This window comes from Hyaena hyaena, unplaced genomic scaffold (genome assembly GCF_003009895.1).
Source record: "Hyaena hyaena isolate Hyena2069 unplaced genomic scaffold, ASM300989v1 scaffold_674, whole genome shotgun sequence".
Lineage (NCBI taxonomy): Eukaryota > Metazoa > Chordata > Mammalia > Carnivora > Hyaenidae > Hyaena > Hyaena hyaena.
Genome location: NW_024081309.1, coordinates 303,396 through 320,832, shown reverse-complemented (window position 1 = coordinate 320,832; position 17,437 = coordinate 303,396). Strand labels below are relative to the sequence as shown.

Genomic DNA, 17,437 nt, shown 5'->3' with positions numbered 1-17,437 from the left:
GTCTTGGGGACTTCTAGGAGTCTTTTGACTACATTTTGAGCACAGACCATGACTTATGTATAACTTAACAAATATTTCTCTTCCCGCTGATGACTGAGAAACTCAAAATTATCATTGTTATTATTATTTTTTTTGAGACAGAGAGTGTATAAGCATGCATGCGAGCCGGGGAGAGGGATAGGGGCGGAGGGGAGAGAATCCTAAGCAGGTTCCACACTCGGCAGAGAGCCCAATTTGGGTCTCATTCCCACAACCCTGGGATCATGACCGAAGCTGAAATCAAGAGTTGGATGCTTACGTGACTCTGCCACCCAGGTGCCCCTCAAAATTGTTCAGTTGCCTTCTTAGTTTCCTCCTTAGATTTTATTTCTCCTTTCTTCCCTACTTTGACTTTTACTACCAAGTTTTTTTTTAAATTGATGTTTTGTTGTTATTTATTATTATTATCTTTTTTAATGTAAGCTCTATGCCCAGTGTTGGGCTTGAATTCACACTGCCCAGATCAACAGTTGTCTGCTGTATCAACTGAATCAACCAGACACCCTGATGTTTTGTTGTTATTATTATGATATCTTTTGTTTTGATAAAAGATGTCTAAATATTTTTTGTAGGAAGGGTATAAAAATATATAACATTTAATACATGTAAAAGGAAACCATTTCTTTTGTACTTTTGGAAATAAGGTACTATATACTCACCAAAAAATGAAGAAGTCAAAAGTGTGGCAAGATGGTACTCTGAAGATCACTCACTTGGGAAACAAAGTAAGTACAAAGCAGTTGACTACAAAAGCCAAGAGCTAGATTCTTCACTTTCGATTATTAAAAAGACTAGATGAAAGAATGTTAAATTTGTCCGTAAACTGAAACAATATGAAAACAGAAGCAGTCAAATGATCACTGTGATTAATTTGTGCATTATAAAAGTTCAGTAAGTATTTTTGAATTTGTTTTAATTTTTAAAATTTGAATTAGATTTTCTGTAAACCTTTTTAGGAATTTTGGCACTTTCTTTGCAGGCAATGAGTTTAATGATACAAAAAATTATATTAAGATCTATTTCTAACATGGTAATACAGTGAAATGCTATGTACAAGGTGGACACCATTTTAGAAAAGTTGCCGATTTTTAAAATTATGTATAGAGTACTCTTTATTTTCATGTTTTCTTTCAATCTTTGATTGTGATATGAACCAATCAGTCTTGAGAGAATTATTTATTAGGGTAGTCTTTCACTTTACTAGATATGGTGATCCTTCTATAGGTTTCTTTTCTCACGCTCAAGGATCTCCATCTGCCAAAGTGTAATATTCTTTTACCAGTTCTTACAACCTTATGCAATACTCTTGGCTCCTCCATTCTTCACAATACCTCTTCATTTGACTTCTGTGACACCACACTTTCCTGACATTGCTTACTGATGTCTAAGTATTTTCTGTGAGCACATTCTCTTCTGAAACTTTAAATTTTTCCTTAGGACTCAGTCTTATGTGTACTTATAAAGAAATACATACAGATATATAAATCTTTCCTACTCTCCCTTTAATCCCTGTCTTTCTGTGTGTGTGTGTGTGTGTGTGTGTGTGTGTGTGTGTGTGTGTAGAGAGAGAGAAAGAGAGAAAAGAGATTTATTCTAAGGAATTGGATCATGTGATTGTGAAAGCTGACAATTCCCAAGATCTATAGTTGGTAAGATGGAGACCCAGGAAAGCCAATAGTGTAGTTTCAGTATAAATGTTGGAAGGTTTGAGACTGAGGAAGAGCCAGTACTTCAGTCTGAGTCAAAAGGCAGGAGAGCATTCATGTCTAGGCTCAGAGATAGTCAGGCAGGAGGAGTTTTTTCTTACTCAAGCTTTTTCTCTTCAGTTCTTCCCTGATCGAATGAAGCCCACCCAATAAAGCAATCTGCTCTATTTGTTTATTTTTTTATTGAGGTATAATTGACGTTTAACATTATGTTAGTTTCAAGTATACAGTGTAATGATTTGATATTCATATACATTGCAAAATGATCATAGTATAGTTTACCGTCTGTCACCATATATAGTTAGAAACATTTTTTTTCTTTTATTTTTTGTGATGAGTTCTTTGAAGATTTACTTTTAGCAACTTTAAAATATACAATATGGTAGTATTAATTATGGTCACCATGCTGTACATTACTTATTTTTATAAATAGAATTTTGTATCTTTTGACTTCCTTCATCCATTTTGTCCCTTCACCCCCCCCTTCCCAGATGGATTAAAAGAATTAAAAAAAATTTTTTTTTAATGTTTTATTTATTTCTGAGAGAGAGACAGCATGAGCAGGGGAGGGTCAGAGAGAGAGGGAGACACAGAATCTGAAACAGGCTCCAGGCTCTGAGCTGACTGCCAGCACAGAGCCTGATGCAGGGCTTGAACCCACGAACTGTGAGATCATGACCTGAGCTGAAGTCGGACACTTAACCGACTGAGCCACCCAGGTGCCCCAAAAAGAAATTTTTTTTTTAATGTTTATTTATTTTTGAGAGAGAGAGAGAGATAGTGCAAGCAGGTGAGGGGCAGAGAGGGAGACACAGAATCTGAAGTGGGCTCCAGGCTTAGAGCCTGATACAGGGCTCGAACCCACAAACCACGAGATCATGGCCTGAGGCGAAGTAGGATGCTCTACCGACTGAGCCACCCAGACGCCACCTAGATGGATTTTTAAAAAATTTATAGTTTTGGGACGCCTGGGTGGCTCAGTCGGTTAAGCGTCTGACTTCGGCTCAGGTCATGATCTCACAGTTCGTGGGTTCGAGCCCCACATCAGGCTCTGTACTGACAGCTAGCTCAGAGCCTGGAGCCTGTTTCAGATTCTGTCTTCCTCTCTTTCTGACCCTCCCCTGCTCACACTGTCTCTCTCTCAAAAATAAATGAAACATTAAAAAAAATTTATATTTTTAACTGCTTACTAGGTGCCCCACATGCTTTAAATGTGTCAACTTACTTAGTCTACATAAATCCACTATTAGATATTATTTTTATCTTTATTTTACTAAGGATGAAACTGAAGCACAGAAAGGTGAAGTAACTTGTCCACAGATCTCACAGCTAGAAAGTGAAGTCATAATATGCAGCTTTTTGGCTGCAGAGTTCATATCCTAACCATTCTACTGTCTCCCTTGATATTACAAGTTAAAAACAAAAACACCTCTATCACAGTTGAATTGATAAAAGTTAGGAGTCATACTTCTCAGTTAGCAGTTAAAGATCTCTATATTCTGTCCTTATTCTACATATTTATCACTGTGAAATTATCAGTCAGAGAAGCTTTTTAATGTAGAAAGGCTACTTATTATTTTTGAATTAACAATTAGTTAAAATAAAATTAAAAGAAAAAATAGTTTTCCTTTAAACCTTTAAGTTCAACTTATACATCCTATTAACTAATGTTCAGTGAGTTTAATGTTCAGTCAACTTAAGTTGAACAAACTGGATCCTTTTAATTATTGGTCTATTAACAACATACCATTAAATATTTTACATTTACAAATTTCTTTTTTTTTTAAAGATTTTGTTTTTAAGTAATCTACACCCAACATGGAGCTCAAATCCATAACCCTGAGATCAAGAATCAAATACTCCTCCTACTGAGCAAGCCAGGCGTCTCTCTCTCTCTCTCTTTCTTTCTCTCTCTCTCTCTTTCTCTTCTTCTTTCTTTACTTTCCTTTTCTTTCTTTCTTTCTTTCTTTCTTTCTTTCTTTTCTTTCTTGCTTGCTTTCTTTCTTCTTTCTTTCTTTCTTTCTTTCCTTTCTTTCTTGCTTTCTTTCTTCTTTCTTTCTTTCTTTCTTTCTTTCTTTCTTTCTTTCTTTCTTTCTTTCTTTCTTTCTTCCTTTCTTTCCTTTCTTTCCTTTCTTTCCTTTCTTTCCTTTCGTCTTTAAAGTAATCTCTACATCCAATGTGGGACTCAAACTCATGACTCCAGAATCAAGAGTTGCATCCTGGGGCACCTGGGTGGCTGAGTTGGTTGAGCAATTAACTCTTGATTTCATCTCAGGTCATGATGCCAGGGTTGTAGGATCAAGTCCTCCCTTGGGCTCCACATTCAGTGCAGAGCCTGCTTGGGATTCTCTCCCTCCCTCCCTCTGTGCCTCTCCCCAGCTGATGCTCTCTCTGTCTTTCAAATAAAAAACAAAATAATAATAAAAAATAAAAACTAAACTAAACGAAAAAAAAGAGTTGCATGCTGTATTAATTGAGCCAGCCAGGTGCCTTTGATTTTCTTTCTTTAGCGTTGTAGTTGCCCGAACAAACAAAAACCTCCCAATTGCTTAAATCCTTCTAGTATATCTAGTAACTTAAACATAAATATTTTTATTCTTAAAGCTTTGTAAATATTCTAATATTATTTATAAACTTAGTAAAATTAAGTTAGCCATCTCTTTCAATTAAAAAGTCACATATCTGGGGGACCTGGGTGTCTCATTTGATAATCCAACTCTTGATTTCAGCTCAGGCCATGATGTCAGGGCTGTAGGATCAGCCCCATGTTGAGCTCTGTGCTGAGCATGGAGCCTGCTTAAGATTCTCTTTCTCGAGGCTCCTGGGTGGCTCAGTAGGTTAAGTGTCTAACTTCAGCTCAGGTCATGATCCCACAGCTCGTGGGTTTGAGTCTGTGCTGACAGCTCAGAGCCTGGAGCCTGCTTTGGATTCTGTGTGTCTCTCTCTCTCTCTTTGCCCCTCACCCGCTCATGCTCTGTTTCTCTCTGTCTCAACAATAAATTTTTTAAAAAAATTTAAAAAAGATTCTCTTGGGCCGCTTGGGTGGCTCAGTCAGTTAAGTATCAGACTTTGGCTCAGGTCATGATGTCATGGTTTATGAGTTCAAGCCCCGCGACTGATTAGAGCTCAGAGCTTGGAGCTTGCTTCAGATTCTGTGTCTCCTCTCTCTGCCCCTCCCCTGCTCATATTCTGTCTCTCTCTGTCTCTCAAAAATAAGTAAGTGTGAAAAAAAAAAAAAGATTCTCTTTCTCTCTGCTCCTATCCCCTGCTTGCATTCTGTCTCTCCCTCTCTCTCAAAGTTAAAAAAATAATAAAAGCCACATATCCAAAATGAATTCCTTAGTTACACATTTGGAATCATAAATGTATAGTCTGTCTAATCGTAGATAACATGCAAATTAAAACATTACAAGTACTTTTTTTTAAGTTGTTTTTAATTTTATATATGTCCTCTTTTTTTTTTTAATATTTTTATTTATTTCTAAGAGACAGAGAGAGAGACAGAGTGAGCAGGGGAGGGTCAGAAAGAGAGGGAGATACAGACTCTGAAATAGGCTCCAGGCTCTGAGCTGGCAGTCAGCACAGACCCCGACGCGGGGCTGGAACCCACGAACCGCGAGATCATGACCTAAGCGAAAGTCGGACGCCCAACCGACTAAGCCACCCAGGCGCCCCTACAAGTACTTTTTAAAGTAAAAAATAATTTTTGAAAATTAAAATAACAGATACTTCAAAATCATTGGTTGCATAATTACTAAAACCTATTCATGATCTTAAATCAAAAGCATTGATATTTTTGGTTTGATTTACGGCCTTCTCACTATCCAGTTCTAAATGTTTCAGGAGTTAAAAGGCACTTTTCGATAGTTAAAAAAAAATTTAGAGGCACTTGGCTGGCTCAGTCCATAAAGCATGTGACTCTTGATCTCAGGGTTGTGAATTGTGAGTTTGAGCCCATTGAGTGTAGAGATTAGTAAAAAATAAGCAAACAAACAAATAAATAAACTTTAAATAAAAATGTTACTGTCCCAAGTAAATTGAAGTTATATCGGTGAGCAGAAGTTACTAATTAGATTCTAGGCTGAGACTTGAGACCTAGGGTTACAGATAATCACTGAACCCCTACCAGCATCATTAAGGGATATGTTGAACCTTGTGTCTAGTTGGAGTAACAACAGGATCTCTAAGTCCATGCCCTTTAGAGTGTTGGTCTCATGGTTGATATCTTAGGTTTCAGTTATGGCATTATCTAATTCTTTTATTATTTTTTAATTTTTATTTTATTATTAATTTTTTTTAACGTTTATTTATTTTTGAGAGACAGAGAGCAACAGTGTGATCCGGGGAAGGGGCAGAGAGAGAGAGGGAGATACAGAATCCGAAGCAGGCTCCAGGCTCTTAGCTTTCAGCACAGAGCCCAACGCGGGGCCTGAACCCATGAACCATGAGATCATGACCTGCGCCAAAGTCAGACGCTTAACTGACTGAGCTACCCAGACACCCCTATTAAAAATTTTTTTTAATGTTTCTTTTTGAGAGAGAAAGAAACAGAGCATTAGTGGGGGAAGGGCAGAGAGAGAAGGATACAGGGAATCGAAAGCAGGCTCCAGGCTCTGAGCTGTCAACACAGAGCATGACGTGAGGATCGAACTCACTAACCATGAGATCATGACCTGAGCTGAAGTTGGATGTTCAGCCAAGTGAGCCACCCAGGTGCCCTTATTTTTTTACATTTAAATCCAAGTTAATTAACATATAGTATAATAATGATTTTAGGACTAGAATTTAGTGATTCATAACTTACATATAGCACCCAGTTCTCCTTCCAATCAGTGGCCTCCATAATTCTCATCACCCATTTAGCTCATCCCAGCACCCAACACCTCACAAGCAGCCCTGTGTTTTCTTTGTATTTAGGTCAGTCTCCCTCTCTGTTTTTAATCTTATTTTTGCTTCCCTTTATGTTCATCTGTTTTGTTTGTTAAATTCCACATATAAGTGAAAGCATATGATACTTATCTTTCTCTGACTGACTTATTTCGTTTAGCATAGTATACTCTAGTTCAATCCATGTTGTTGCAAATGGCAAGATTTCATTCTTTTTGATCGCTAAGTAATATTCCATTGTATATGTATACCACGTCTTCTTTATCCATTCATCAATTGATGTACATTTGGGCTCTTTCCGTACTTTGGCTGTTACTGATAGTGCTGCTATAAACATTGGGGTGCATGTGCCCCATCGAATCAGTACTCCTATATCCTTTGGATAAATACCTAGTAGTGCAATTGCTGGGTTGTAGAGTAGTTCTATTTTTAATTTTTTGAGGAACTTCCATACTGTTTTCCAGAGTGACTGCACCAGCCACTAATTATCTAATTCTTTTAATTTGAATAGATGAATATCTATGCCTGTCTTCATTTATATTTTGAAATAATTTGTCTTAAACTAACTAATCTATTCACTGATTGACCTATTTTATCTCTCTCTACATATATACATATATTTAATAGTTTTCCTATTTGGTTGGGCCAAGTCTTCAATGTATTATAGATTTTATCTTATATTAAAAAGGCATCTGGGACACCTGGGTGGTTTAGTTGGTTAAGTGTCTGACTTTGGTTCAGATCATGATCTCGCTGTTTGTGAGTTTGAGCCCTGCATTGGGCTCTGTACTGACAGCTCGGAGGCTGGAGCCTGCTTCAGATTCTGTGTCTCCCTCTCTCTGCTCGTCCTCTGCTCACGTTCTGTCTGTCTGCCTCTCTCTCTAAAAAATAAATAAACATTGGGGAACCTGAGTGGCTCAGTCGGTTGAGCATTCAACTTTGGCTCAGATCTTGAACTCAGGGCTTGAGAGTTCTAGCCCCCAAGTTGGGCTCTGTGCTGACAGCTTAGATCCTGGAGCCTGCTTCAGATTCTGTGTCTCCCTCTCTTTCTGCCCCTCCCCTGTTCATGTTCTGTTTCTCTCTCTGAAAATAAATAAACATTAAAAATAAACAAACAAACAAACATTAAAAAACAAAAAAGACATCTGATTAGATTCTGCATATCCTTCATGTCTTCTGGTACAAAATTATAATATTAGGTCACGCTAGTGGTGTTATCCAACTTTATCTATAGCACATGTGTATTGAATGGCCCTTTTATACCTTGCATTGGTAAATTGTAGGAAAACAAGAAAAGTTCAAGTTAGTCCCAGGGATTTTCTGTAATCCAGGAAAGTTAGTAGATCCTAAATTACACTCTTGTTCTCAAATCCAAGCCACTGCTTGCACCTTTTCTCTTGCTAGTATTACCTTTTCCTTTTCCCTACCTATCCAAATGCTTACTGTCACAGTTACTCATCTTCCATTAATTGAGTCATCATTCAATAAACATATGTTGCTGGTAGGCAATGGGAAAAGTTAAATAAGACATATGAAGGCAATGTAAAAGACATGTTAATGTCAAAAAGACCCCTTAGTTTGAATCCTCATTCTTCACTTATTAGATGTGTAATCTTGGCAGGTTATTTAGCCTCTCAAGGCCTATAGTTTCTTTTCATAAAGTTGTCTTGAGGATTAAATAAGAAAAATGTATAAATCTCTTTTTTTTTAAACGTTTTTAAATTTATTTTTAGGAGAGAGAGGAGAGAGACAGCGTGAGCAGGGGAGGGTCAGAAAGAGAGGGAGATACAGACTCTGAAATAGGCTCCAGGCTCTGAGCTGGCAGTCAGCACAGACCCCGACGCGGGGCTCGAACCCACAAACCACGAGATCATGACCTAAGCGAAAGTTGGACGCTTAACCAACTAAGCCACCCAGGCGCCCCTGTATAAATCTCTTAACAAAATCCCTGGCACACTGTAGAAATGCAGTAAATGGTAACTGTTATTATAGTTTTTGTCTTCAAGGAGCTTTTATCTAAGAACATAAGATTATAATATGTAAAGAGATATGCTTAGGGTCTATGAGAGTATGAAGGAAAGATATCAAAGTCTGACTTTGGTTCTGAGAAGTCTTTCCAGATGAAGAATATTTTTTGAGTATTTTTTTTGTTTTGTAAACAGAATTGATAGGTTGGAGGGAGGGAAACTAAAGATGGTATCATAACTATAACATGGAGCTATGAAACTATATTAAACACTTGGTGAACTATAAGCAATTAAATATACATGGAATGAAGGACTCATTGGGAAATTGTAGAACGTAGCTAAAGAGGCAGACAGGAGTCATATAATGAAGGACTTTGTATTCTCTGCTTCAGGAGCCAGTGAAGAATTATGAGTTGAAGAGTGACATAATCAGGTTTCTGGTTTAGAAAGATCACTTTGGCAGCAATATGTATCATAACTTTAATGCTGTGTAGGATGAAAGATTGGAGTTAGGAAGGCTGTAGACTAAAGAATATATAGACAAAAAGTGATGGGTATCTGACCAAGCGATGACAGTAGAGAGAAAAGATGATGAGGGAGAAATTATGAAAATATTATAGAATCTTAAGGTCTTGGATGTGAAAGGTGAGGAGAATCCATAATGAGTTTCAGATTTTTGTACTGTGGTTATGGTTCTGAGATAGGATATCTAAAAAAAAAAAAGTTTAGGAGGAATAATTAGGATTTTGAGTTCCAGTTTTTGAACTTACTGAATTTGTACTGTCCTAGGAACATTTAAGTAATTGGCTCTATAGACCTGGAACTCAGGAAAGTTCTGGACCACTGATAAAGATAGATTGGGGGTATGTGGCATTTGGATATTTGAAGATGCTGGAGTGGATACATTCATTTATTCATTTAACAGATATTTTTTGAGCACCTGTAATGAGTTACACACTATTCTAGGGAGAGAACAAAACACATAAATCCCTGACTTCATGGAAACACCATGGAGGAAACAGACCAATAAACTAAATGAATATGTATGGCCAGTGTGTTAGGCAAACAACAAGGAGTAGGGTGAGCAAGGGTGAGAATGAAGATAAAGGGGATTATGTAGGCCTTACTGGTCATTGAAAGAACTTTTGTTCTTATTCTTTGGAAGCTATGGAGACATTGGAAGGATTTGAACAGAAGCATGACATGATCTGGTTTGTGTGGATGATACTGCCAAAGGATGGAGTAGAGAATGTAAAGAATAGAGGGGGAAAGATAGAGCCTTTGTAAACACCACTTTTTTAAAGAGTTATATTGAGATATAATTCACAAACTTTTCAATTCACCCATTTAAGGTATTCAGTTTAATGTTTCTTAATATATTCACAGAATTCTGCTGACCATTACTATAATATAATTTCAGACCTTTGGTCACCCAAAAAGAAATCCCATTCCTATTAATGGTCACTACTCAGTACCTACCTCCCAGCCCTAAGCAACCACTAATTTACTGTCACAATAGATTTGCCTATTCTGGACTTCTCACATGAATGGACTTATATAATATGTGTTCTTTCATTGAATGACTACTTTCGTTTAGCATGTTTTCAAGGTTCATCTATGTTAAAGTATATGTCAATACTTTATTCTTTTTATTTTTCAGTAATAGTCTATTGTGTGGATATGTCACATTTTATTTATCCATTCTTTAATTGGTGTACGTATAAGTTGTTTCTACTTTTTGGCTGTTATGTGTAATGTTTGTATGAGCATTTGTGTGCAATTTTTTGTGAAGATCTATGTTTTCATTTCTCTGTATTATGTATCTAGGAGTGGAATTGCTGGATCATGTGGCATCTCATGTTTAACCTTTTAAGAAACTACCAAGCTATTTTCCAAAGTGATGGAAACAGAAATATTTAAGGGACTAGTGGAGAAACTGGTATAAAAAATGGCTAGAGACACAAGGAAAAAGCCGGAAAGTTATAATTACCTTAGCTTCTTTTTTCTCACATATGCCTTACTTCAACAAGTTTTATTACTTACACCCCATAAACAAGTGTCTATCCCAGTGCTGATGCCTTAATTCAAGCACTGATCATCTCGCTGATCCTTCATGCCACACCATTGTCGTAAACTCTTTACTCAGCTTGCCTCCTGTTTTGCCCTCTGATGCATTCCAATTCTGTTTTCTTTCAAGTCCCAGATCCTTTTCATAGAGATTAACTGTGAATTCCTTATATGTATACCTTTGCTCTCTTCCACTGAATAGTTGCATAGGAAACATTTGAAATAGATGCACTTTTTTTCTTTTTTTGAAAATATTTATTTTGAAAGAGAGAGAGAGAATGTGTGTGCTCAAATTGGGGAGGGGCAGAGAGAGAGGGAGGGAACAGAGGATCCAAAGCAGGCTCTGCACTGACAGCAGCAAGCCCAATGTGGGCTCTACCTCACAAACCATGAGATCATGACCTGAGCTGAAATCACACACTTAACTGACTGAGCCACCCAGGTGCCCTGAAATAGATACACTTTCTAGTCCAAAACAAAGTGGGTAAGTAATTATTTCATTATATGAGTTACTTATATAACACTTTTTGATTTGCTGTTTATTGAAGATGTTTAAGAAAAGCAGAATTACATTCTGTGTAACATATATTTTGTTTTAATACAGGCAATTTTATATGATGACAAAGGAGAATGTTTGGAGAGTATATTTCTTAAGTGCCTTGAGGTATTTTAATGTTTCTATCTTATTTTTAAGTTATTTAAATTAAAAAAATCTCTTTACTTCCTTTATGAATATTGTTAAATACCATTAGTATTAATGTAGTATTAATTGTAGTTAGTACTTATTGAACATTTGTTAATAGCCGTACTCTCTGCTAAAATCTTTTAGATATTATTTCATTTAATCTTTACACAGCCCTGTGATTTTTATAGTTTAGGAGTGCAGTACAGAAAGGTTAAGTAACTTGCTTGTATTCATAGAGTTACAGTGGTAAGACTGGGATTTAAACCCAGAAAGTGACCCTGTAGCCTAACTCTATTACTTGGTCTTGATAGGCTGAGAACTATAGTGGGAAATATTTTGTGGAATTATTCCTATTTATAATATTTTCTCAAATATTCTTTTTCCCTTTTGGAGAAAAAAAGGGACTAAAGGCATATTTCAGTGTAAAGAATAAGGCTATTAAAGTTGGTCATTCTGGATTCATTTCCCACTTTCAAGTGCTTTCTAACTAATCTCTGTGTCTAACTTCTGTACTGTTTATAACATGTAAACCATAGACTTCATTGTGTTGGTCAAAAAATTAGAAAATAATTTATGTAAAATGCTTAGCAGTTTAGTATGGTGATTCCAAATGTGTTAAAATGCATATTCTTGTTAACATTGTGTTGATTTTGGTCATAGTGTTAAATCTTTTTAAATTTTACATGACATTAATAGTGGTTGTGGTATTTTTATATTTCTTATAAAGAGGGTCTAGGGAAAGCGCTGACTTAGTAGATGCTTAATTGGGCCTAACTACTGTTATTATTTCATTTTAAATCATTTCATTAGTAAAGACTAAGCACATTATCTGATATAAGACACAGATTTTGTGTCTTACCAACCAGCTTAATAATCTTATTTTTATGCTGCAGAGATGGTGGCAAGTGCTATGTTTTGGGGATTGTTTTTTTTTTAAATTTTTTTTTTTTAACATTTATTCATTTTTGAGAGACAGAGAGACAGAGTGTGAGCAGGGGAAGGGCAGAGAGAGAGGGAGATGCAGAATCTGAAGCAGACTCCAGGCTCTCAGCTGTCAGCACAGAGCCCGGCGTGCATCTTGAACTCGAGCTGTGAGATCATGACTTGAACTGAAGTCTGACACTCAACCATCTGAGCCACCCAGGCGCCCCTTATTTTGTTTTTTAAAAAATATTTTGTTTATGAGGCACCTGGGTGGCTCAGTCAACTGAGCCAACCTCAGCTGAGGTCATGATCTCATGGTTTGTGGGTTCAAGCCCCACGTCAGACTCTGTACTGACAGCTCAGAGCCTGGAGCCTGCTTCAGATTCTGTGCCTCTCTCTCTCTCTGCCCCTCCCCTGCTTGTGCTCTGTCTCTCTCTCTCAAAAATACATAAACATTAAAAACTATTTTGTTTATTCAAGTAATTAAAATGCTTTTTGGATTATGATTAAGCAATAATATATAATAATATTTAATTTGTTTTAATTATGAGTAGGTAGTTCACATGAATTTATAAGGATATATAATTGATATTTAATAGCTCTAATTTTAAAAATTATGTTTAGTTCTTGGTGAACTTCTTCAGAGAGTGTGTACTTGTCCTGTTTGTCTTTGTATCTCCTGCATGCAGAAAGGGTCTCATATGTGTATTATCAAATAAATAAATCGGTGAAAAATGTTTTGTTGTATTATTCTTTTTTATGCTTATCAGTAATTAACTAGTAGATAATAATAAAGATTTAGTTACTGAGTTTTACATTTAACAATTATTTATCGAATATCTGTTGTGTCTTGCTAGTAGTGTTAGTGACCTAGTGGAACACAGGAACACAATCAAATAATTAGATCTATATGATTTTAAATTTATGTTTTAGAACTTATTTGTTTTTTAAAATTTATTGTTTAAAATTTAGGTGAAGCCTGGAGATGACTTAGAAGGTGATCGATACTTAATCACAGTTGAGGAGGTTAAAGTTGCTGGAAGCAGAGCTATTAAACAGAATGTCAGTAAAGAAGCACCAGAGTTAAGTCCAAGGAGATATACATCCTCTGGCCAGTCCCTTGGATGCAAGCCTGCTGGTTTAAAAAGGAAGTTTACTGTAAGTTTCTCTGTTGAAAGTAATAAATCAATATATTTTACATATTCGAAGAAGTAGTGAATTTGAAGCTATTGTACTCTATATCATTAAAATGATACTTCCTAATATATGTTCAGGTAGGGAAGTAAACCCTAATTAGAAAAATCTTAATACAAATGGGTGTTAACATTTTAATTTAGCAAATTTTATATCTTTATTACTTTACCTTTTTTTCCTTTCCTTTTTTTGAGCCAGTTCATTTTACACTTTCTTCATAGATAATGGAACAGCTAATAATTGTTTTAATATTTTTAGGGTTTTCAAGGACCACGTCAAGTGCCAAAGAAAATTATTATTACGGAAAATGGTGAATCAGCTGCATCACTTGAGGCTAAGAAACCTGGCCATAATTTTCTTTCTCCCTTGTATAGCACACCTCCTTTGTTTTCTACTGCTGGCAAGAAAGATATAAATAATATGCCAGTAGACCCTGAGAACATTGTCACTTACAAGAAAAGAGAAGCAAATGGCTTACATTTTTCTTCATTTGTCTCTACTCCATCTTATAAGAGTAACCCAGAAATGCTGTGTGAAGAAAATTATTCTTGCTTTCCTGTCTGTTCTGTAAATAAGCATTCAGATTCTTTACAGACCAATGAGGACCTGAAAAAAGATGGTTTGACATCTCACTGTTTGGGAGTTTCACAAAACATCAGAAGCAAAGCACAGATATTAGCTCTTTTGAAGTCCAAATCAACTATGTGTAAGGAACTAAATTCTGGGATTACAGAACATCTTCCTCAGATACAACTACAAGGAAGTGTAAACATTCCTACTAACCCAAAGTACATAATTGAACAGGAGGAGTGTGCTGAAGTGAAGAGCACAGAAAGTTTCCACTGCCAGCATCCATCAGAAAAATCCATGAGAAATAAAAGCCGATGGGCCATGTATTTATCCTCACAGAATTCACCTGTACATTCTTCTACCGAAGATGGAAATAATATAGAAAGGAAACCCAAGGGAGACAATATAAATTTAAATTTGAAAGATCTTTTGGTACAAGAAAAGGTACAGTTATTTGAAACATGTGCTAAAGAGGGTAAAAAGCATAATGAAAAGAAGCCAGTAGATGCTAATGATCAATCTTGGGATCAGGAAGTAAAACTGGAAATTCCTTCATTCTGTGAAGGCAACCGTGTACCAGTTACCTGTAGCAATGTAGAGAATGATGGCTTATTATCAGAACCTGACATTCAAAACAATAATATACCTGTTAATGAAAATGGCCTGATATGTCTAAAAGGATCAGTTCTCATTAGAGAAAATACTCAGGAAATAAATATATGTGGAACTCCAGAAAAGGAGTACGGACAGCCAGTGTCGTTCCTGCCAGAATATGAACATCTACAGATTGAATCTTCTATAAGTAACAATTCTCAGGTCTCTGATGACTGTCCCCACATGCTTTCTGAAAGTGATACTGATAAGGAAAGTCTTCATAGTGTTCCTAAACCTATGAGCAATGTAACACAGCCGCTTGTGGAGGTGACTTTTAATCTGAACAATTTTGAAACCAGTGACACTGAGGAGGAGTCACAGGAAAACAACATTTCCCAGGAATCAGGGAGTTGTGTAAAGGAAACTTTCGTTGATGACAGTAGTCCAAGTCCAAGTGAACATTTGTCTCTCTTAACATCCATTGGGGATAAACCTACAGAGACATCTCCTAATAAAGAGACTCTTCTATCACAGTTTTGTGATAAAGCTTATGAAGGTTTTGACACAGAACCTTGGAAAGCTGGAAATATTGAAAGAGAAATAGAGGAGTATAGTGACACATTAAGCAATTTTGACTCATCCTTAGAGTGGACTGATGATGTATATGTAGATAATAATGGAGATGCTAACAAATCTATTCAAAAAGTGAGAGTTAACTATGATACTGCTTCACTACTGAGTAAATCTAAAGATGTAAGCTTGAATTTACATATTCCTCATTTAAACATAGCCACTAATCAGACTCCTGAAAATAGCCTATTCTCAGACCAGGATGAACTTCAGCCTTTTATTATGGGAAGTAATTTAGACAAAAATGATGAATGGGTTTTACCGTCAACTTCTAGCAGTGATATCAGTATCCAACAATTAAATGTCCATCAGAATCACTCAGAAGAATGTATTGCACTTGATAAATCAAATACTCAAGTTTCTAATTCTTTATCTTACCCTCTGGGAAAAAATCATCCAATTTTCAAAGACACAGAAGTGTATATTCCTGAATCTGAAGACTTGGGAGAGATTAGTAGAAGTATAGACCATAATCATATTGAAGTAGAAACTGCTGGGGAAACCAAACAGTGCAGGAATATTCCTAGAAATCCTTCAGAACTCTCTGGATTAGTAAATAACATTTCCCTTTTAAAGTCATTGTCGGAACACAGTACAGCTTTAGAAGGCTTGGAAATACTGAAAAAGAAAAATACTGTCTTTAAACAACAAGGAACTTTGCAGACATATGAGCCAGACAGCAGTCCTGAAGGTTAGATTGGCATGTTTGTTTTGGATTGTTCTCTGTATAACTCTTAAGGATGAGAAATATTTGCTTTGGAGGCCACATTAAAGAATTACATAGTATTGGGGCATCTGGGTGGCTCAGGGTTGAGCATCCAACTCTTGATTTTGGCTCAGGTCATAATCTCACGGTTCATGCGTTCAAGTCCTGCAAAGGCTCTGTGCTGACAGTGCAAGAGGCGTTTGGGATTCTTTTTCCCTCTCTGCCCCTCCCTTGCTCATTCTCTCTCTCTCTCTCAAAATAAATAAACTTAAAAAAAGAATTACACAGTATTTAAATAGGCAATACATGTACTTGGTAAAATCAATTCTAATAGAAGATAATATAGTGAAAAGTAAGGCACCTTCCTATTGTAGTCCTTTAGTCCAATCCTCAGATTAGCCAGTTTCCTTCCAGAATATCCTTCTGGAAATATTTTGTGCATATATAAGCATACACAGGCATATATAAGCCATGTGTGTGTGAATATACATTCCTGTCATTCAGTTTTAGACATGTGCTGGAAGATACTTTTTTTTTTTTTGAGAACGAGAGAGGGAGAGAAGTGGGGCTTACTCTCACCCAAAGCAGAACTCAAGCCAGTGAACCGTAGGATCATGACCTGAGCTGAAGTCAGATGTTTAACCAATTGAGCCACCCAGATACCCTACTGGAAGATACTTTTAAAAAATAATCATGAGTTCATATTGATATCTCTAATTCCAGTTCTAAACCACAGGGTTTTTCCTGTCCTTCCATTTCATGATTATATTTCTTCTAAAATAAGAAGGGGCCCTCCCTGGTTCCCAAAGACATCAGTACATTTACTTCTTCATTTCTACAATATACATCAAATGGCTTCCAAATTGTTATATTAGTATCACTACTAGCAACAAAAAAACCTTTACAGATTTGTGAAGTTCACAAATCCTTTGATTTTTTTTTGTTTTGTTTTTTTAGAATATATCCTGGGAATATAGAATTGGAGTATTATGTTCAAAGTTACTTCAGTTATTTTTCTTTTGTGTGATTATATTATCATTTGATGTAAATATAATTTATTGTTTATATTTCACTATGAGGGCTTTTTGCACATCCTCGTTGATTTATTTTTGTTTCTGACTATGTAAAATATTAACCTAGTTCAAGAGTCAAAGCTGTATAAAAATATAAATTCAGATGCCTTCCTTAAGCCTTTTAATACTGTTGTTACTCACCTGCTATACGTAACCAATATATCATACCTGTGTTTGTTTTTGCAAAAATAAATAGCTTTATGTTTAAGTTCTTGTCCTCCTGCCACCCATTCAACAAAGATAATAAAGTCTATATATTCTTTAGTGCCTACTTTTCACTTAAAATATTCTAGAAATCACTTCATATCAATTCATAGGACACATCCTCATTTTATTTGTTTATATCTCTATAATATTCCACTGTGTGGATAAACCATCATTTATTCAACCTGTCT

At 36.0% G+C, this 17,437-nt stretch overlaps 1 protein-coding gene across 1 annotated transcript in view; it reads left to right on the top strand.

The window, feature by feature from the left end:
• ZGRF1 (zinc finger GRF-type containing 1) overlaps positions 1 to 17,437 on the top strand; it is an 89,480-nt gene that overhangs the window by 7,855 nt on the left and 64,188 nt on the right. The window contains exons 3-6 of the mRNA XM_039217256.1: positions 684 to 764; positions 11,271 to 11,330; positions 13,248 to 13,433; positions 13,728 to 15,954. Of these exons, the coding sequence (XP_039073187.1) occupies positions 684 to 764; positions 11,271 to 11,330; positions 13,248 to 13,433; positions 13,728 to 15,954 (2,554 nt within the window). The remainder of the gene's footprint in view (positions 1 to 683; positions 765 to 11,270; positions 11,331 to 13,247; positions 13,434 to 13,727; positions 15,955 to 17,437) is intronic.